The sequence below is a fragment of the Aotus nancymaae genome, unplaced genomic scaffold (assembly GCF_030222135.1).
Source record: "Aotus nancymaae isolate 86718 unplaced genomic scaffold, 86718_ANA_hifiasm-v0.15.2.pri h1tg000006l, whole genome shotgun sequence".
Taxonomy (NCBI): domain Eukaryota; kingdom Metazoa; phylum Chordata; class Mammalia; order Primates; family Aotidae; genus Aotus; species Aotus nancymaae.
In genome coordinates this window covers 5,296,833-5,315,728 of record NW_026988417.1, presented here as the reverse complement: position 1 = coordinate 5,315,728, position 18,896 = coordinate 5,296,833, and the positions used below count along the sequence as shown (strand labels likewise).

The window sequence follows — 18,896 nt, the reverse complement described above, 5'->3', positions numbered from 1 at the left end:
TTGGGAGGCTAAGGCAGGGGAATTGCTTGAACCTGGGAGGCGTAGGTTGCAGTGAACCAAGATCACATCACTGCACAGTAGCCTGGGTGACAGAGCAAGACTCTGTCTCAAAAAAAAAAAAGAGAGAAGGAAGAAGGGGCTGGGGAGGTGGGAGCAGGCCCCACTCGGGCAGGTGTTCTGCTCTAGTTTCTCTTGCATTGCCTCTGGGGTGTGGGTTCTGAGCGTCCCTAACCCTGCAGAGGAGGCCGGCGGCACGCTGCCTCCCGAGAGCTGTGCTGGAGATGGCCGCAGCGGCTGGCCTCACTGCTCCTCACGCCCCCTGAACATCAGTTTCATCGGAGCTTGGCCCAGGCACCCGGAGAAAGGCAGTTAGAGAGGTGCTCGCGACCCCGGGAGGAGAAGGCGAGCCTGGCCTATCAGGGCCGACACAGGGAGGCTGTGGCAGGGGTGGAACTGTGGCCTCTGTGGGTGACACTTTTCCCCATTCTTCAGGCCACCCGGGGGCCTGACTGTGGTGTCCATGAATGCCCTGGATTCATTGTTCACAGTATGAAGAGTCTGGAAGGAACCTGGATGGCCTCGCACCTGGGGGCTGGGGGAGGGAGGAGGGGAGGAGGGAACAGAGGGGAGGACCTTGAGGGGGCCGAGAAGCTGCCTGAGGAGACGAGGGTGCAAGTGACCTCCCAGCACCAGGCTCTCACTCATTCAGTTTCTGCCTCTGGGGAGATAGGGGGCGTGGCCATGGAGCACAGCTATGGGGGTGGCTGTGTGCCCCACCCCAGCCGCTCCGGGAGTTCCACTGGAGGACAGCAGCAGAGCAGCACCCCGTTTAGCCCCAGGGCCTGAGGCTTTAGGCTCTGGTGTGGCCTGCGCCCCGAGAGCTCCCAACTTGCTCATGGGCTGGGCTGGGTGGCGCTGACAACCCAGGCAAGGCCCACGGCCACATATCCCAGGGCCCGGCAGGGGCTTGGCCGTCCTCTCAAGGCTCTAGACTGAGGGGCCAGGGCTGCTTGGAGCACTTACATCCAGTGGTGATGCGTTGCAACCTGGAGGTGACACTGGCCACCTTCTGTCACCCTCAGAGCTAGTCACAGGGCCTGCCCCATCCTGCCGTCAACATGTTTCCAGAGGGCTGGCGGGTTCATCAGCTGCAGCTGAGAAAGGCCCCTCTCCCAGAGTCTCCGTCCCCTCATCTGTGAAATAGGACCCTGAGCCCTGGGTTTTGATTGGACTAAGTAGGGTGTCGCACATGAAGGAACCTGGCCCAGGGCGGGTCCTGAGCCCAGTCCCAGTGGAGGCAGAGGGGCTGTGCCCAGACTCTCCCTTTCCTGGCTGGGAAATCAAGGACAGCACTCCCCCAGGATGCCTGGAAAGAGCTCAGCAAGCGCCTCTTGGAGCTGGGCAGGCTCATGCCTCCTGCGGGAATGTGTGCCCAGCCCGGTGGCAGGGTGACCAGGCGCGGGGTGGGGAGGGTAAAGAGGATCTAATGCCCTCTCCCTGAAATGCACCCTCACTGCGCTTGTCGGGGAGACGAACAGGTACCCAGTGGTCACCGAATGTGTCAGGGCAGAGGGAACCGGGGCTGAAGGAGCACACAGGAGGGAGGGCTTCCTGGAGGAACTCGCTTTGCGCAGAGATGGGGTCGGAGGCAAAACTTGGGGCTGGGGTAGGCGCGTCTGGAGTGCTGTGGGCTCCCGTGCACCACGCTCGGTGTGGACAGGCACCCAGCGGAAGGCCCTGGGGGCAGGTGGCCTGGGACGCTGCCCAAGCTGAGCTGCCCTCGCCTCTGTCCAGCAGGAAACGGCCCGGCAGGACCGTGTATGCCCAAATGCACAATGAGAAGGAGCAGGAGATGACCAGCCCCGTGAGCCACAGCGAGGACGTCCAGGGCGCCGTCCAGGGTGAGGAGTTTATAGATGATGATCTCGACTCGCAGACTCTAGGTAACGCCCGCCCCAGACCCACTCCGCCCTCCCACAGGCCACCCCACCGAGCCGCCAGGGCCAGCAAAACGCACGGGACCCTGGCCCAGCAGACCTGGCTGGCAGGTCAGTCAGGTCCACTGCGTCCCCTCCATCTGACGAGGGGATGGTGGGACCTCCCAGGGCTGCCCGCAGAGATGAAATGGAGGCCTGTGGAAGCTGAGGGCCCCATGCCTGGCAATGAGCAAACAGCCCCAGGCAGCCGCATCGAGGCAGGGAAAGGACAGGAAACGGGGCTGGCTTTAAAGGAAGCCCAGCTCTGGCCTCGGATGTCAGGGGCCTTTCCCCCACAGCTGTTCCCTCAGCACTCCCAATCCTCCCCTTCACCGCGGCGGTGATTTAGGGAGCATCCCACACATGGACACGCGGCACCGCACTTCACAGTTTACGAAGCATTTCCACTGATGTGATCTCCTTCGCTCCTGGCCGCGCCCGGCGGAGAGAAGTCAAGTCATCTATGGCTGCAGGACAAACCGCCCACCTCAGCGGCGCAGCCTCGTTTAAGGCCGTTTTCTCTGCTGGCATCTGGGAACTGACAGGGCTCGGCCGGGCCGTTTGCTGTCAGGGTCTCTCATGAGGCTGCAATCGTTGGCTGGTGCAGCAGTCCTCTCAAAGGCTGCCTCCCTCCGAGGTCCCACAGCCAATGCCGGCAGTCAGCTAACCCCTCACCGGGGCCATCGACCAGGACACCTGCACATGGTCTCAGTGTGCGGCTTGGGCTTCCTCCCAGCATGGCGGCTGACTTCCAAGAGCACGTGGAGGAGGGTGGCCAGGCAGGAGCTGCACCCGCTTCAGAGTCTGGCCTTGAAGTCCTGCCCTGTCACTTGTGTCTTGCCCTGTCCATGTTTGAGGGGAGGGGCACGGACTCCACCCCTCAGCTGCAGTCCGAGCGTGACGCAATCCACCACCTCGGGTCCTGCAGCTCTTCCTCTGGATGAGGGGAAACCGAGGCCCAGGAGGCTCTCAGAGTTGCCAGAGGGCTGCGAGCCCGTGCTGCCAGGGTGTGGCACCAACCCTGCTTGCTGTGTTGGGCAAGTGCAGCTGGCAGCCAGGCTGTGTGGGCACTTTCTATGCCCATCTCAGCAGCTAAGCAGGTGGGCTCTTCCCAAGGGCTGTTGACATGAAAGTGCAGGGAGACAGACTGACCTTGCCCAAGGTCACAGCTAGTGGGGCATGGAGCTGGAACTCACATCTCGGCAGACCCCAGGGACCTGGCTTCTCCCCTGTGGTCCGTGTTCTCTCTTAACAATCCCCGTCCGGGCCGATTTTATGGTGATGTCGGCACACACCTCTCACCGTTGCTGGGGGCTTCAGCTGAAGCTTCTGGAGCTGAGGACGGGACACAGGAAGCCACAGAGGTCTCGGCACGACCAGCTGCTGCCACTGCAGCTCTGATTATCCGGCTTTGAGCGTCACTCACACCCTGCATCCAGGACGTCCTCAGAACATGAGCCGTGTAAACCTCTGTCCCCCTTTTACAAATTCTTGAAAGTGAGGCTCACAAAAAAGAAGTTGCTCACCCGGGCCCCAGCCAGCCGGACCCCGGCTAGTCAGACCCCAAAGCCTGTGACCTTCATGCTCTCCTGAGAGGGGTCAGGGCAGCCAAATGGATGGGCTGTCCCTTTCCTGCCTCCCCTGCGCTCTCTGCAGTCCCTCACCAGGCCTGTCTGCCCCAACCTCGGTGGGGGTCCCTGGTCCCCCCCATCACCAGCACAGGTGTGCTCCTCATGGCGCCACACACCTGTAACCTTGGAAACATCACAAGGGTGGTATATTTCACCGAGCACCGACTCAGTGTCAGGCCCCAGCTCAGTGCCCCCCAGGCCCCTCTGACTCCCCCGAGGTGCTCGCCGACATTGTGTCCACTACACAGGTGAGAAGGCTGAAGCTCAGAGCCAGCCTCCCCAGGTCACTTAGTGACAACAGGTGGAGCGGGCTCAAGCCCGACTCAGTGGCTGCACAGCTGTGTGCCCCCGCACACCTCGGGCTGTGGGTGAGTGTCTAAAGACCCCTCCACTGGTCTTGCTCCTGCCAGGGCAGGAGGTGGTCTTGGGGCTCCCACTCAGGCAGGTGGCATCACCCCCACCCTCACCCCTCAGGCGGGTGTGAGGCCCTGAAAGAACCCAGACCTTCTCGAGCAGAGAGGGCATGGGGGTCTCAGGAAGATAGGGCCCCGCTCTCAGCCCCCAAAGGCTCTTTGCTTCCAAGCCCCTAAAGAGCAATCCTAGCAGGGTAATCAGATTTGTGCAGCCAAGCCCTTGGTCCGCGTGGGCCTTGCCAGCGCACCAGCCGCACTTTCCCGTCTGACCCACCACAGTCCTTTGAGGGGTGCGGTTGACCCTCACGTTAGAGATGACAGAGCCAAGGCCCAGCCAGGTGAAGGACGGGCGAGGACTCGGGTGTGGCCAGGCTGTGCCTCGGGGGCTCCCAGCCGTGTCTCCTGGTGCCCTCAAGGCGGGGCAGCTCTGGGTCCCAGGTCCTCATCTCCTAACCAGCCCCCAACCGGGACACCCGGCTCACCCCTTGGCACTGACGTCCCTATGCCCCCCTCTCTCCCACTCTCGCCTCCCGGGGCCTCGCCACTCCATGCCCTGCAGCGCCCACTGCCAGGAGGGGGCGGAGCCTCAGCCCCTCTGGCACCCTCTTGCTGCTGATGCCGGGGGCGACCCCCACACAGGTCAGTGGACGAGGCGGGTGGGGGCCAGCCTGGGCCTCACCTCTCAGGCCCTCTGGGGCCCACTGCTTGTGATGGCGCCGGGAGAGCCCACTCCTCAGGCACCACCTAGGAACCGTGGAGACCCCCCTGCACCTGCACAAACTGAAAGAACCCTGGGATGCCCACTGCACGTTGGCTCGAGGCGCTGGCCGAGGCCACCACCGTGTCCCCCTTGTCCCTGTCCCAGCCCTGGCAGAGGGCGTGCACTCATGGGGCCTGCGTCTCTTCTGTTTCCCAGGCAACCACTCGGGCGTGGTCCTGAGCATCAACTCCCGAGAGATGCACAGCTACCTGGTGAGCTGATGCGCGGCCGCCCAGCATCCGTCGTTTCACCCATGGAGGGCACGGAACCACCGGCAAAGCCGGCGGCCAGACTGACGGCCCTCGGAGACCTGCGGAAAGCCCCCCTCCCCGAGTCGCCCCCACGCCTGGCGACAGGCACCACCCCCTCTGATAAGTCCAAGCCCCCCCAGGCCCACGGGGGCCCACGGGACCCCCCGGACACGGCCCCGCCCCTATGGGACACCAGGCCTGACTTGGGCAGGTTCTGTTCCCAGACCCCACACACGGCCACCCCACGTGCTGTTGCTCAGCCTGAGGCCTGACTTCTCTGGGCTGAGGCTGGTCGTTCTGGAGCCCGCCCAGTACCTTGGGCTGCGAGAGCCGCGGACCCGCTCAGACACGGCCTGGAGGGCTCCTTCCCCACAGAGGCTGGGGCCTCCCTGACGTTGCTTTCTTCCTCACTCCTGCCCATGTGGCCGCCTGGTCCCTCTGCAGGAGCCGTGAGCCAGGCCCTCCCAATTCCACTCTCCAGGCCCCCAGTGCCCTCCGCCTGGAAGCTGCAGCTCTGTAAATGCCTCCCTAGGTAGCTGTGGGCAGTGTGTGGGGGTGTCTCACTCTCCATCTTTATGGCGAGCGGTAGCCACTGGGGTCATTCTATCAGAGCCCCATACTCAGGAGCCCCCTTCCCGAGTGCCCAGGGAGCCTCCTCTACAGCCCCATGGGGCAGCAGCTCTCCCTGGTTCCCCCCAGGGCAGACGGAGTGGGGTGGGCACAGGACCCAGTGCCTGTGGCTCCTCGCCCTCACTCCTGCCAGCAAGCAGCGCCCTCCCACAGGCTTCCCCCACCTGATGGCCCCTCTCCCACTGGGGCTGGGCTCCAGAAGGTGGATGGTGGAGACCTTCTGAAAATGCACGCGTTTTCTGCACTTCCCTATAGACGGAGGGACCCGGATAGAAACCAAGCTAGGGGAGGGAGGCTAAGAATGACAGGGCTGGAAGGGCCATCACGGTGCCCCTTGTTTTCAAGAAGGGGAAACTGAGGCCCAGGGAGGAGAGTGACTTTCACAAGGTCACACCAAGATCACGGCAGAGGTGGCCCCGGACCCAGCCCTCTGTGCCCCAGTGCCGTGGGGTCTCCACACCCACCACCCTCAACACAATTTCCTAGAATCAGGGATGTTAAAGTCTACACATAGGAACTTATGGGGGGTGGGGGGTCACCTTTTGCCTTGAAATGGGAAGTCAGTAGCCCAGCAGCCCCTTCTTCCTCCTCCCCCCTCCTCCCCCTCCTCTCTGGCAGGGCTCCTTCTCTGAGGGGAGAACACCAGAGCCAAGGCTGGTGATGCCAAGGCTGGTGATGCCAAGGCTGGTGACATGCTGGCTGGGGGCGAATCCAAATGAGGGTGCAGACATCCTCCTGTGCACCATGTCTGAGCTTGGGGACATGAACCCATTTTCCCTAGGAAAAAAACATGGCCTGTTAGAGTGGGGAGCCCGGGGTGAATCTTCATGCCCAAAATAGCACCCGGTGGGGAGGAGGCGCCCGCTCCTTGTTGAGTAAATTACCTGTGGAGCCTGGAGCCTCATGTCCCTGGTTGGGGGCTGTCCAAGACCACAGGGACAAGGGGAGCACCCTGGATCACTCAGGAGTGGAGGTGTCCCCACTCTCACCACCTGCCCCTCAGACCCAAAGCTGCCTCCCCACCTGCCTGCCCACCTGGGGCTTCTGGGCTGCCCCCAACCCCAGAGGCCACCCTGCAAGTTGCCGTCAGGGTCTTCCTGAAGATGGGATCCACGACGGGGGGCCATGACTCTCTGGGACCTTGCCACAGCCCCCACTCCTCTGCTGGCCATCTGCAGGGATGCCCTTGCGGGGGCATTCATCCTGCTGGCCACCCCCACACACACGCCTGTCCCTGGCCAGCAGCCCACCTGGGAGTGTCAGGCACACAGGGACAGACACGGCGAGCACAGCCCAGGCCCGGGGCCCACGGGCAGCATGGACCCCTGGGAACTGCCCTCGCCCTTAGCTCACAGTGCCTGCAGTAGCCACTCCAGGCCTCTGGCCTTCCTTGACCACTCCATTTAATTCTCTCTGCTGTTTGGATAGGGTTTTTCCCCTTAGTGATTTGTGGTTTTCCTGTATTTTATGTTAATATTTCTATTAAGAACATTTTGGGCACGTGGACCCAAGCCCCTCGGAAGGAAGTGGCGTCTGGTAGAGCCTGATGCCTCCCCGTCCGCGCACCGCGGAGATCCGTGCGTAGGCCCATGGCTGTCCCTGGTTGTAAATTCGAGGGTCTGCAAAGTTGACGTTCAGGTAGACATGGGTGCCTGGGAACAAGGCCATCAGCTGCCATGCACATAACAAAGAGGCAATGCATTCCTTCTTATTTTTCCTTTTTAAAAATCGATGAATCATTTGTGATGCTTTTAACAAAGATTAAATGAATTTGATCAGCTTTTGCCTTGTTGTGAAGATACCGTCCTTGTTTCCCTGAATGCCTGTGGGCACACACATAGGCCCCTAGGATCGTGGTCCCAAAGGCAAGGTGACTGAGGGCCTCGTGCCAGGTACAAGGAGCAGGCTCGGCACGTGGGGACGTGGCAGGAGGCTGCACGTGGCAGTGACTTCAAAGTACTGCTCTCCCCAGGCAGCTCTCAAGCACTTTCACACGTGCTGGCCTGTTCTGTCCCTCAAGGCCAGCAGTAGGGGAACCAGAAGTGTTGGCCAACTTTCCAGAAGAGAAGCAGAGACCCCCGAGAAGAGCAAACGAGCTGGATGTCCAGGGCTGGTGCAGTATAAAGGCCAGCCAAGGGGGGGGCGCGTGTGCTTGTGTGTGTGATCAGGGACAGAGAGAGAGCGTGTGAACTCAGCAGTGTACCTCGCAGCCCTTTGCATGTGACCATTTTATTCCCTTGAGCTGACTGCCAGGACTCAGGGAGGAAGTGAGAATGTCAGACACCCTGTTTGACAATGTCCATTCCCACTTCAGTGCGCCAGGCCCTGTGAGTGTCTTCTCCCCGGGAAAAGCTACCGAGTGTGGTGAAAGCTTCATGCTCCCACAGCATCCATCTGCAACCTTTTGCTGGAATGATCTCCCCAGCTGGCAGCAGGCAGCTGTGTAGACAACAGGAAGGTCCACAATGGAGCTAATGAAGATGTCACCTGTTTGGATGACAGAGCTAACGGGGCATCACCTGTTCGGGTGACAGAGCTAACGGGGGTGTCACCTGCTTGGGTGACAGAGCTAACGGGGAATCACCTGTTCGGGTGACAGAGCTAACAGGGGCGTCACCTGTTTGGATGACAGAGCTAACGGGGACATCACCTGTTTGGGTGACAGAGCTAATGGAGGCATCACCTGTTTGGATGACAGAGCTAACGGGGGCATCACCTGTTCGGGTGACGGAGCTAACGGGGGCATCACCTGCTTGGATGATGGCAGCAAAGCATGCCCATTGCTCTGCAATGGAAACCCGCCACACGACACTGTTTGGCCTCTTCTCCAACCTGAGCTTCGTGTAGACAGGGCAGGTACAAGCAGCCGGGTCACAGATGAGGAGACCAAGGCATCCCAGGTGTCTGGGAAGGGGGGTAACAACTTTTAACTAAAATGTGAGGCATTGCTTGAAAGCTCCAGCTAAACCCCAAATTCTAAGTAGCCTTGAATTTAGTGTCCAGAGTCATTTGAGAAACAACAAATCTCAACAGAACAGGAAGAGAGATGCAATGTCATGGACACATCGTGTCATGAGGAGAAAACCCTCACCTCAATGATCCGACACGCTCATTCCTTTGCTTCAGTGGGGGAAAGAGAAATGGCCGATGGTGGAAGGCTCCGGTCATCAATCACAGCGGCTGCTCCCAAGGCCTCCTTGCAGCAGGGGAGTTGGCCACCAGGGCCACTGGGTGGCATTCTGTGTGCCCAGCAGGCCCAGAGAAGGGCAGCCACCTCATTTCTCAGTCACGTGGCCCCAGAGGCCCCTTTCTGTGGCACACCCGGGACCCCTCCAGAGGACGCCCCAGTCGTTCCAGCCCCAGCACGAAGGGACGTGCCCCCAGAAGTTGCTGTGGGGACACTGCTTCCAAAGCTGCTATCAGGACCGGCACCCGTTTCCACAGGGATTTGTGCAAAGTCAGGATTGGTGGCCCAGAGGAAGTGGCCCTTGGGATCTGGAGCCACTGGCACTCCCAGTGGTGCCTGGGACTTTCCCCCATCCAAGATACACGATGTCACCGAGCACCAACACAAGGCAAGGCCACTCCAGGATCAAGATGAGTCAAGACGAAAGTGAGACCCCTGTGCAGTCAGGCCACACAGGAGTTGTCCAACCCCCAGAAACGTGTAGGGGGGCACACATTATTAAATGAGAGGCCAGTTCCAGGCCTCTCAGCGGCACCAGCCCAGGCATTTAATAATGTGTGTCCAACCCCCAGAAACCTCTCCCTGGCTGAGATGGGTGAGGGCTGCTGTGTCACTGGCTCCTGTCTCCCATCCCTCTAGAGAAGATTGATTGAGACACCTGATCCTAGCATGACCCCACCTCCTCATAGCCCCCAATCCAGGGCCGAGCCTGGCTTCCTTGAGTCCTCCTCCAAATCACCTCCCACTGCCCACACCTGACAATCAGGCCCTTCTAACCACTCTGAGAAGCCCAGGTTCCCCTCACTGCACTGCGTGATAACCCGGCTTGCTCAGCTACAGGTGAGCTTTGCGGTCCCAGGCTGGGGCTCACTGACAGAGTCCTCTTTTAGTGGGGCAGGGTGGCACTGGGGAGGAACCAGTGTCTGCACATGGGCCGTACAGACCCCCTCAGCAGGAGCACCAGATGGAAAACCACGCCAGTCCAAGCTCAGTTCCAACAGAAGCCTAGAGACGCAGCCACTCTCCGGCCACTCCTGCACACATGGGGCGGGGGAGTCTCTGACTTCTCCACCTGTCTCAGCCACACCCAGATTCCTTAGGCAGGAAAACGTGGGGTGAGTCTGGGGCTGCTGGAATGATTGGCAACTGCTGCTGTTTCCAACAGGGCTCGGTGGCACTGGCACTTCACAGCTGTGCCGGGCCTGGCATGTTCCAATCCACCAGGATGGCTCCTGCAGCCTGCATAGCCTGGGGGCTTTTTGCAATTGAGTGAGTTCAGACTTGCCAGTTCCAGGCCTCTCAGCGGCACCAGCCCAGGCATTTAATAATGTGTGCCCAGAACCACGGTCATTTGCATATTGTTACAATTTGATTGTGAATCACAGGCAGCGCCAGGCCCAGCGGACGGCCTGCTGCACTCCTTCTAGGGTTCTAGGGTTCTTCCTGGCTTGGCACTGGAAGAACAGCACCAGCCGCATCTTCTGCAGCTTGCATTGGCCCACATGTTCAGCTCTGTGCATGATCCAATGAGCATTCGGGCTTCGGAGGCATAGGCGGTGCCAGCCAGCAGAGTGCAGAGCCCAGTGGGATGGCAGGTCCTCTTGGCCACCTCATTTAGTCTGTGGTGCACCCAGCCCAGCGTTGGGCACGTTTCACGCCCCTCCTGCACCACGCTGGTAGCAACTCCGTGGAATAGATGCCTCCATCCCCATCTCAGAGTCCAGGGAAACAGGGCTCACAGAAACCGAGAGCCAGGACCTCAGTGAGCACCAGGATATCCGGGCCCTCCCATGGCCACTGCGCCTCTGCACGGAGCTCAACGTGAGTCTCGGCGGGAGGGTTGGCGAGGACCCACGGAGGAAGTGGGTGGGGACCCATGGAGGGGCAAAGTGGGCAGCCTGTCGCAGACAAGGTCAAGCGAGAGAGGGGCAGGATCTAATCTTTATAAAGTATCACTTGGGCATCAAGAGAGGAAACTGGGTGACTGGGAGGAGGCCAGTCTGAGCTGGTGTCCCGAGCGCTGTGGTCAGGGTGAGCGGGTGAGATGTGGAGTTGTTAGGACCCATGGGCAGCTTGAAGGAGGGACGTTGAGGAGAGTGCCTGGTCCGGGGCCTGGGAAACCCGGTGATCAGAGGCCCCAGGAACCGACATGGGCAAGAACAGGGAAGGAGCAGGCCTGGGGGAGTAATTACAACTTCTCCTCTGGAGTTGTTACGATGGGGCACCTGCCTGTCAGACGCCTACGTGGAGACGCCTCCGGAGCCATTGGCAGTGCAAGTGTGGCTCTCAGTGGGGGGACGTCTGAGCTGAGAAGGAGCGGCCACCCTGCAGAGGGAGTGCCCAGGGGAGAACATGGTGTCCAGCGGGCAGTGAAGGCAGACTGCCGAGTGAGGGGGGCTCACAGGCTGCAGAGAAGCTGAGTGGATGATCCAGCCAGGCGAGGCCTTCAGTGGGTGTGAGGACAGAGATGGCTCAGAGAGGGTGGAGGGAATCGCGGAAGGTGAGGAAGATGGCCAGTGGGCATGGTAACACTAGCTAGAAATTTCTCGTAACAGGAGCAGAGAATCAGACAGCAGCTGGACGTGTGTGACTGCAGATGGTTTTGGGAAGAGGGTGGGGGGTGCATGGAGGGGACTGAGCCAGCAGACATGGAGAGACAGGAGGGGGAAGTCCTATCCTAGAGCAGGTCCTGGAGGGGTGAGTAGGGCAGAGCCCGCACCCAAGCAGAGGGCCAGTCAACGCAGAAGCAGAGCCCACATCCCTCAGAACAGGGCCGGGAAGCTCTGAGTGGGCGGCTTCCCTTCGGGCGGCTTCCCTTCAGATGGCTCTGTTTTCTCAGGAAAGTAAGACACAGCAGCGTTGCTGAAAGTGAGGCAGGAGGGGCTGAGGAAGCAGGAGGAGGAATGAAATTGTCATCAGCAAAAGTGAGAAAATGGATTGACCAAGGGAGGCCATAAAATTGCCAGCAGGGGGAAGCCCCCACTGGAGATTTGAGTCACAGAGGTTAATGCAAAGCCTTCGATGTGGCTCTGTTTCTCCCAGCCACAGTCCAGCACACACGCATCCAGGGCAGGTAGGTGTCCTCAGGTCCCAAAACGGCTGCAGCAGCTCCAGACTCAACACCCGCCTCTTGTTATGTCTAGAGACACTGCTCGGGTCACGTGGCCATTCCAAAAAGGATCCCTGTGGCTCACTGTCTTGCTCTAAAATCATGTGCTCCCCCAACCCTCTAAGCCACAGGTAGGGTCTCACCCTGGCAGCTGAGGAGCAGGAAGACTTCCACACATAGACTAGGAAGGGAGACAGCCAGGGCACGGAGACACACAGCCACCATGTGACTCTGCACTTGGGACACGGAACAATTACAAAATGCCGCCAGAAATGAGCGCTCGGGTGGTATGGGTTTAAATCAGACGGTGGGATCGGAGATGACCCCTTCTCAATCCCAGAGGCAGACACTGGTGACAGCCTGCTGGATGCAGAGGTTCGTCCGGGGGCCGTGCTCACCAGGCTGCCTTCGAGATGAATGCAGAAAAGAAGGGCTTGATCGGCCCTAAGAATGCAGCCATCAGGAGACAGGACACGGCGCATGAACCGGAAAACAGTTGGTCTGAAGGGAGCACTCCTAGTTCCAGGATGAGTAACTGAATGAAAAACAGCCACAGCACCGAGGGGCCAGGAAAACCCCCCACAGTCTAAGGCAGCTGAAAGGCTTCCCCGTGGATGCGGCGAAAGGGCATCCTGTGGAGAAGAGCTTATTAAAGGCAGCTGGAGAGAATTTCGGAAATTATATGCATTTTGTCTTGATGTAAAATGTAAGAAAATATGCCCTCTTTGAAACAAGGTAGGAAAATCCTGCAGGCTGAGTAGAAGGGAACGTACTGAGGTTTGAGCAGAATTAAAATCTGCATGAACAAGACGGCACAGAGGATGAGGCAAAACTGTGTCACCACCAAATAGGCCGATGAAATACCTCTAAGAGGAGCGGAGGAGTGAGGAATAGAGAAGGTAAAAGATATGGAAAAGACTGCATGAGCTCAGCAGTAAAAGCCAGGCACTCCTTGGGAATAAGTCAACACAAACTGAGCTGAACGATTTCTGTTTGCAGATCAAAGAGGCTTACATGGTAACAGGCGGAAGTCCATCCTGTCAAAATTCCGGAATTTGAAAGATAAAGATTTAAAAACCTACAGGATTCTAAGCAGAATAAACAGAATGCTTCCGAGGGAGCAGCAGGCAGGGCTGAGCTTCCTCCAGAGCCCTGGTGTGCCGGAAGACCACCGTAGAGGGATATGGAGGGAAGTCTGTGGCTCAGTGTCAGCCTCTTACTCATTTATAAAGGAAACAGAAGGATTTGTATGCATTTAAATATGTATGATTTATGCACCTGTCAAGAAAGAAAGAAAAACCCTCAGAGATATCCTCTTATCCATCAAGGGGTGATTCAAACGCGAGCACTTCAGTGATGGGGCATTTGGAGGGTTTGAAAGGGTTTCAGTAGTCTCGACACTGCCAAACAGTGTTCACCTAAGTAAATGTGGAAATGAGTAAAAGTTAAAAATCCCTGTGCACGGCTCTGAACACCAAAGAAAGGGTTAGTATTTGTTCTGAGAAAACTGCAAGATGAGATTTGGTCAATTCTGTTGATTCCACGTGGCTTCTGATGAGAAATCCCCAGACGATGACTGCAGGGTTGCTGAGCATGTATTTATTTCTCACGGCGCACGCCGCTGTGTCTGCTGTCAGCTCAGCCTTAGTTATAGCTCCTCTGAAGATCTCTTATGCAAAGGAGACTCTGAGAATTTTATTTCCTGGAACCAACTTCCCCCTACGTCTCTGAAGTAAAACCAGCCAAATAAGAGGTGCCGACGTGGATGCCGACAGCAGACAGGAAGGAGAGGCCGCTGTGCACCGAGGCAGTGGCGGGTGGGCGAATGGACGGGAGCAAGGGTGGACGCAGCTCCCAGGAGAGCCCTTGCGAGCCATTTACTTTGCAGTTACAAACTGAACTGGCTCCCGGAAATTCCCAAGAGGTGCCTGAGATTTGCAACCCCTTCTGGTGAAGATGTTGGGAGCCACCCTCGAGAGTGGACAGGATTTTCACAGCAGCTCTCCAGCCCTTCACTTCACCAGCCCTTGCAATGGTTGTGTAAGCCTTAAATTCCCTTTATTAAGTCTTTTCTAGTCAGAATAACCACAGCAGCTTCTAGATTCCTGACCAAAGCGGACTGACCCAGTATTTGGGATTTAGCATATTTGTCTCTCACCAAGGCTTCTAGAGATTCTGCAATTTTTCTCCTCACCAGGCCCAACTGATGTCATATCATGGAAGCAGTGGGTCAGCATCGTGTTCTGTGCAACAGGGAGACGAGCATCCCTGGAGACTGAAAGAGCTGGAGCATTCGCATTGACCTGAGGAAGAGCCGTACAAGTGCACTGCTGTTCCTGCCAGGTGAAAGCAACTTAATTATGGTGTCTTTACCAATAGGCAAAGAATCATACTTCATTACCACCTGACATCTTTAAAGGTGTTCACCAGATCATCGGCACACTGGGCACTGGGAACTAGGTTTATTTCAGTGAAATTGACCACATCTGAAACGGAAGCTGCCGTTGTAATCAGCACTTCCAAAATTCACAAGCTCAGTCTTTTACCCAGGGCAAACAGAAGCGTTTATGGAGATGCAATAGGAATCACCACTGGTATTAGGCTGTTCTCACATTGCTATAAAGAAATACCTGAGACTGTGTACTTTCTAAGAAAGAGGTTTAATGGGTTGATGGTTCTGCAAGCTGTACAGACAGCATGGTGGCCTCTGCTTCCAGGGAGGCCTCAGGAAGCTTCCAATCATGGCAGAAGCTAAATGGGGAGCAGGCACATCACACAGAGAAAAAAGGAGCAAGAGAGAGGGGAGTGGGGAGGTGCCTCACACATTTAAACAACCAGATTTCACAAGAACTCACTCATTATCACGAGGATGCACCCAGTGATCCAGCCACCTCCCACCCAGCCCCACCTCCAACACAGGAGATTACAGCCGAACATGAGATCTGGGTGGAAATGCAGATGCAAACCGTATCACCATCCTGCATGCTTTGAGCGTTACCCGGATCATGGCGCTCATCTCTGCAGTTCTCCTGATCTTCCAGTATTGCTTCTGTTCACTGTTTTGGTAGGTAGAAGACTCTGTGGGGCCTTCCACTCGGCACTTTCTCCCATTGTGAGCCACTGGGTCTGGAGATCCTGTGGGGATTCTTGCCATGTGTGTGTCTCATCTACACAGGCAGGCAGGAGGGGTGATCACAGGGTGCTTCATAATGTGCCAGGTCCACTGTAACTCAGGGGCCAAACCTCTCTCAGAACCCTGACCACCACAAACCCGTGCTCTGACTGCTGAGCCACCTGGTCTGCTTGGTCCTGAGGCATTTGCCCGAGGTCAGAGCCAGAGTCCATTCATTGCCCCACACTGTGGGGAGTTTTTCTTCGTGCACATCACTCCAGTACAGGTCTTTGAGGAAGGTTAGGAGGCAATCCTTGTTATAAATTCATGCCAGGATCGTGCCTAAGGGGCTATAACATCCCCTGTATTCAAAGGCCTTCAGGGCTGCAACCTGGCTCAGGTCTGCGGATGGATTGATAAGGGTCCTAAGTTTTGCAGTAACTCCAGTAGGGTCTCTTAGTCCCAGATCCAGACAGAGCATGTTTATGTCTCTGTTTTCTTTGTGCAGATCAAGTGAAGACCTTAGTGGCCTGTTTGGTGACCTCAGTCCCAGAGACACTGTGATCCATTCATCACCACTGAGCATCTTGTGGGTTCAGCCCTTATGATCATGGCTAAGCTTATCTCTTGTTCCAATACACAAGCCCACTTCGTCTCTGGAAGTTAAGAGCTGCCATTATCCCCACGGAATGCAAGAACCCAGTTTCAGAGGTGATGACTCCCGTTCTCAGCTCTATGCAAGAACCCAGTTTCGGGGTGACGGCTCCTGTTCTCAGCTCTATGCAAGAACCCAGTTTCGGGGGTGACGGCTCCTGTTCTCAGCTCTATGCAAGAACCCAGTTTCGGGGTGACGGCTCCTGTTCTCAGCTCTATGCAAGAACCCAGTTTCGGGGTGACGGCTCCTGTTCTCAGCTCTATGCAAGAACCCAGTTTCGGGGTGATGGCTCCTGTTCTCAGCTCTATGCAAGAACCCAGTTTCGGGGTGATGGCTCCTGTTCTCAGCTCTATGCAAGAACCCAGTTTCGGGGTGACGGCTCCTGTTCTCAGCTCTATGCAAGAACCCAGTTTCAGGGGTGATGGCTCCTGTTCTCAGCTCTATGCAAGAACCCAGTTTCATGGTAACGGCTCCTGTTCTCAGCTCTATGCAAGAACCCAGTTTCGGGGTGACGGCTCCTGTTCTCAGCTCTATGCAAGAACCCAGTTTCAGGGTGACGTCTCCTGTTCTCATCTCTATGCAAGAACCCAGTTTCAGGGTGATGGCTCCTGTTCTCAGCTCTATGCAAGAACCCAGTTTTGGGGTGATGACTCCTGTTCTCAGCTCTATGCAAGAACCCAGTTTCAGGGTGACGTCTCCTGTTCTCATCTCTATGCAAGAACCCAGTTTCGGGGGTGACGGCTCCTGTTCTCAGCTCTATGCAAGAACCCAGTTTCGGGGTGACGGCTCCTGTTCTCAGCTCTATGCAAGAACCCAGTTTCGGGGGTGACGGCTCCTGTTCTCAGCTCTATGCAAGAACCCAGTTTCGGGGTGACGGCTCCTGTTCTCAGCTCTATGCAAGAACCCAGTTTCGGGGTGACGGCTCCTGTTCTCAGCTCTATGCAAGAACCCAGTTTCGGGGTGACGGCTCCTGTTCTCAGCTCTATGCAAGAACCCAGTTTCGGGGTGACGGCTCCTGTTCTCAGCTCTATGCAAGAACCCAGTTTCAGGGGTGATGGCTCCTGTTCTCAGCTCTATGCAAGAATGTAGTTTCGGAGTGACGGCTCCTGTTCTCAGCTCTATGCAAGAACCCAGTTTCAGGGGTGATGGCTCCTGTTCTCAGCTCTATGCAAGAACCCAGTTTCGTGGTAACGGCTCCTGTTCTCAGCTCTATGCAAGAACCCAGTTTCGGGGTGACGGCTCCTGTTCTCAGCTCTATGCAAGAACCCAGTTTCGGGGGTGACGTCTCCTGTTCTCATCTCTATGCAAGAACCCAGTTTCAGGGTGACGGCTCCTGTTCTCAGCTCTATGCAAGAACCCAGTTTTGGGGTGATGACTCCTGTTCTCAGCTCTATGCAAGAACCCAGTTTCAGGGTGACGTCTCCTGTTCTCATCTCTATGCAAGAACCCAGTTTCGGGGTGACGGCTCCTGTTCTCAGCTCTATGCAAGAACCCAGTTTCGGGGTGACGGCTCCTGTTCTCAGCTCTATGCAAGAACCCAGTTTCGGGGTGACGGCTCCTGTTCTCAGCTCTATGCAAGAACCCAGTTTCGGGGGTGACGGCTCCTGTTCTCAGCTCTATGCAAGAACCCAGTTTCGGGGTGACGGCTCCTGTTCTCAGCTCTATGCAAGAACCCAGTTTCGGGGTGACGGCTCCTGTTCTCAGCTCTATGCAAGAACCCAGTTTCAGGGGTGACAGCTCCTGTTCTCAGCTCTATGCAAGAACCCAGTTTCAGGGGTGATGGCTCCTGTTCTCAGCTCTATGCAAGAATGTAGTTTCGGAGTGACGGCTCCTGTTCTCAGCTCTATGCAAGAACCCAGTTTCAGGGGTGATGGCTCCTGTTCTCAGCTCTATGCAAGAACCCAGTTTCGGGGTGACGGCTCCTGTTCTCAGCTCTATGCAAGAACCCAGTTTCGGGGTGACGTCTCCTGTTCTCATCTCTATGCAAGAACCCAGTTTCAGGGTGACGGCTCCTGTTCTCAGCTCTATGCAAGAACCCAGTTTTGGGGTGATGACTCCTGTTCTCAGCTCTATGCAAGAACCCAGTTTCAGGGTGACGTCTCCTGTTCTCATCTCTATGCAAGAACCCAGTTTCGGTGTGACGGCTCCTGTTCTCAGCTCTATGCAAGAACCCAGTTTCGGGGTGACGGCTCCTGTTCTCAGCTCTATGCAAGAACCCAGTTTCGGGGTGACGTCTCCTGTTCTCATCTCTATGCAAGAACCCAGTTTCAGGGTGACGGCTCCTGTTCTCAGCTCTATGCAAGAACCCAGTTTTGGGGTGATGACTCCTGTTCTCAGCTCTATGCAAGAACCCAGTTTCAGGGTGACGTCTCCTGTTCTCATCTCTATGCAAGAACCCAGTTTCGGTGTGACGGCTCCTGTTCTCAGCTGTGACTTGAAAACACAGCCGCCATAGAGCTTTCCAAGAAGCCCTGAGCCAGTGAACGTCTCCCAATACCTCAGCCAAGGGAGTGTCCTCTGGGCCCTCCAAGTGCGTGATGACAGAGAGGATGAGGCTGTAGCATGCACCCAACAGACCCACATGACACGCCATCCCCCTACACCTGGGGGTTTCCTCCCCATGTGCCCGTGGGAGGACTGGTCCATTTTTCAATCAGCCACAGTCAGAAGCCCGTCCTTCTCCATATCCTCTCCATGACTCATGATTGCATGTTTATCAGCAAGGCGACTGGCTTAACATCCACCTACACCACCAGCCGGCCTTCTCCAGCCACCCCTGTCAGCCAGGGCTGACTGTTCGGTTTCCCATGGTGTCTCCAGCACCTCAGTCTTGGTAGGTGTTCAGTGAGTATTTCCTGGATGAATAAATGAATGAATAATTAGTCAAAGAAAATGGGACAGTCTCTAAAGCTGAGAAGATATTAACCCACAGAGAAAGGATCTCAGCTCGATTAAAGGCTTACAGGTGTCGTGGGAGACGTCACGGATCAGTAGGTGCCCAACACTTGATGGGTGTAAAGCAGACCTTGAGCTCTCAGCCAGTGAGCTGACTCATGAGGAGCACCTGGAGCAAAGCCTGGCACAGAGCGGGCACCATGAGAGCATCCACGGCTGCTGCTCTTGTTGAGTTCGCATACCTGCAAAGCTCCTGGTCTAAGCCAGTGCTAGACAG

General features: G+C 56.9%; 1 protein-coding gene across 2 annotated transcripts in view; it reads left to right on the top strand.

Moving 5' to 3' along the window:
* SORCS2 (sortilin related VPS10 domain containing receptor 2) overlaps window positions 1-5,121 on the top strand; it is a 571,039-nt gene extending 565,918 nt beyond the window's left edge. Inside the window, exons 26-27 of one of the 2 annotated variants that reach the window (XM_064365545.1) lie at window positions 1,798-1,901; window positions 4,937-5,121. In XM_064365545.1, coding sequence (XP_064221615.1) covers window positions 1,798-1,901; window positions 4,937-5,001 — 169 coding nt within the window. In that variant the 3' untranslated portion in view covers window positions 5,002-5,121. Of the gene's footprint in view, window positions 1-1,794; window positions 1,902-4,936 lie in introns of both variants that reach the window. The other variant, XM_064365541.1, reaches the window with a different exon arrangement.
* Window positions 5,122-18,896: the final 13,775 nt, after the last annotated feature.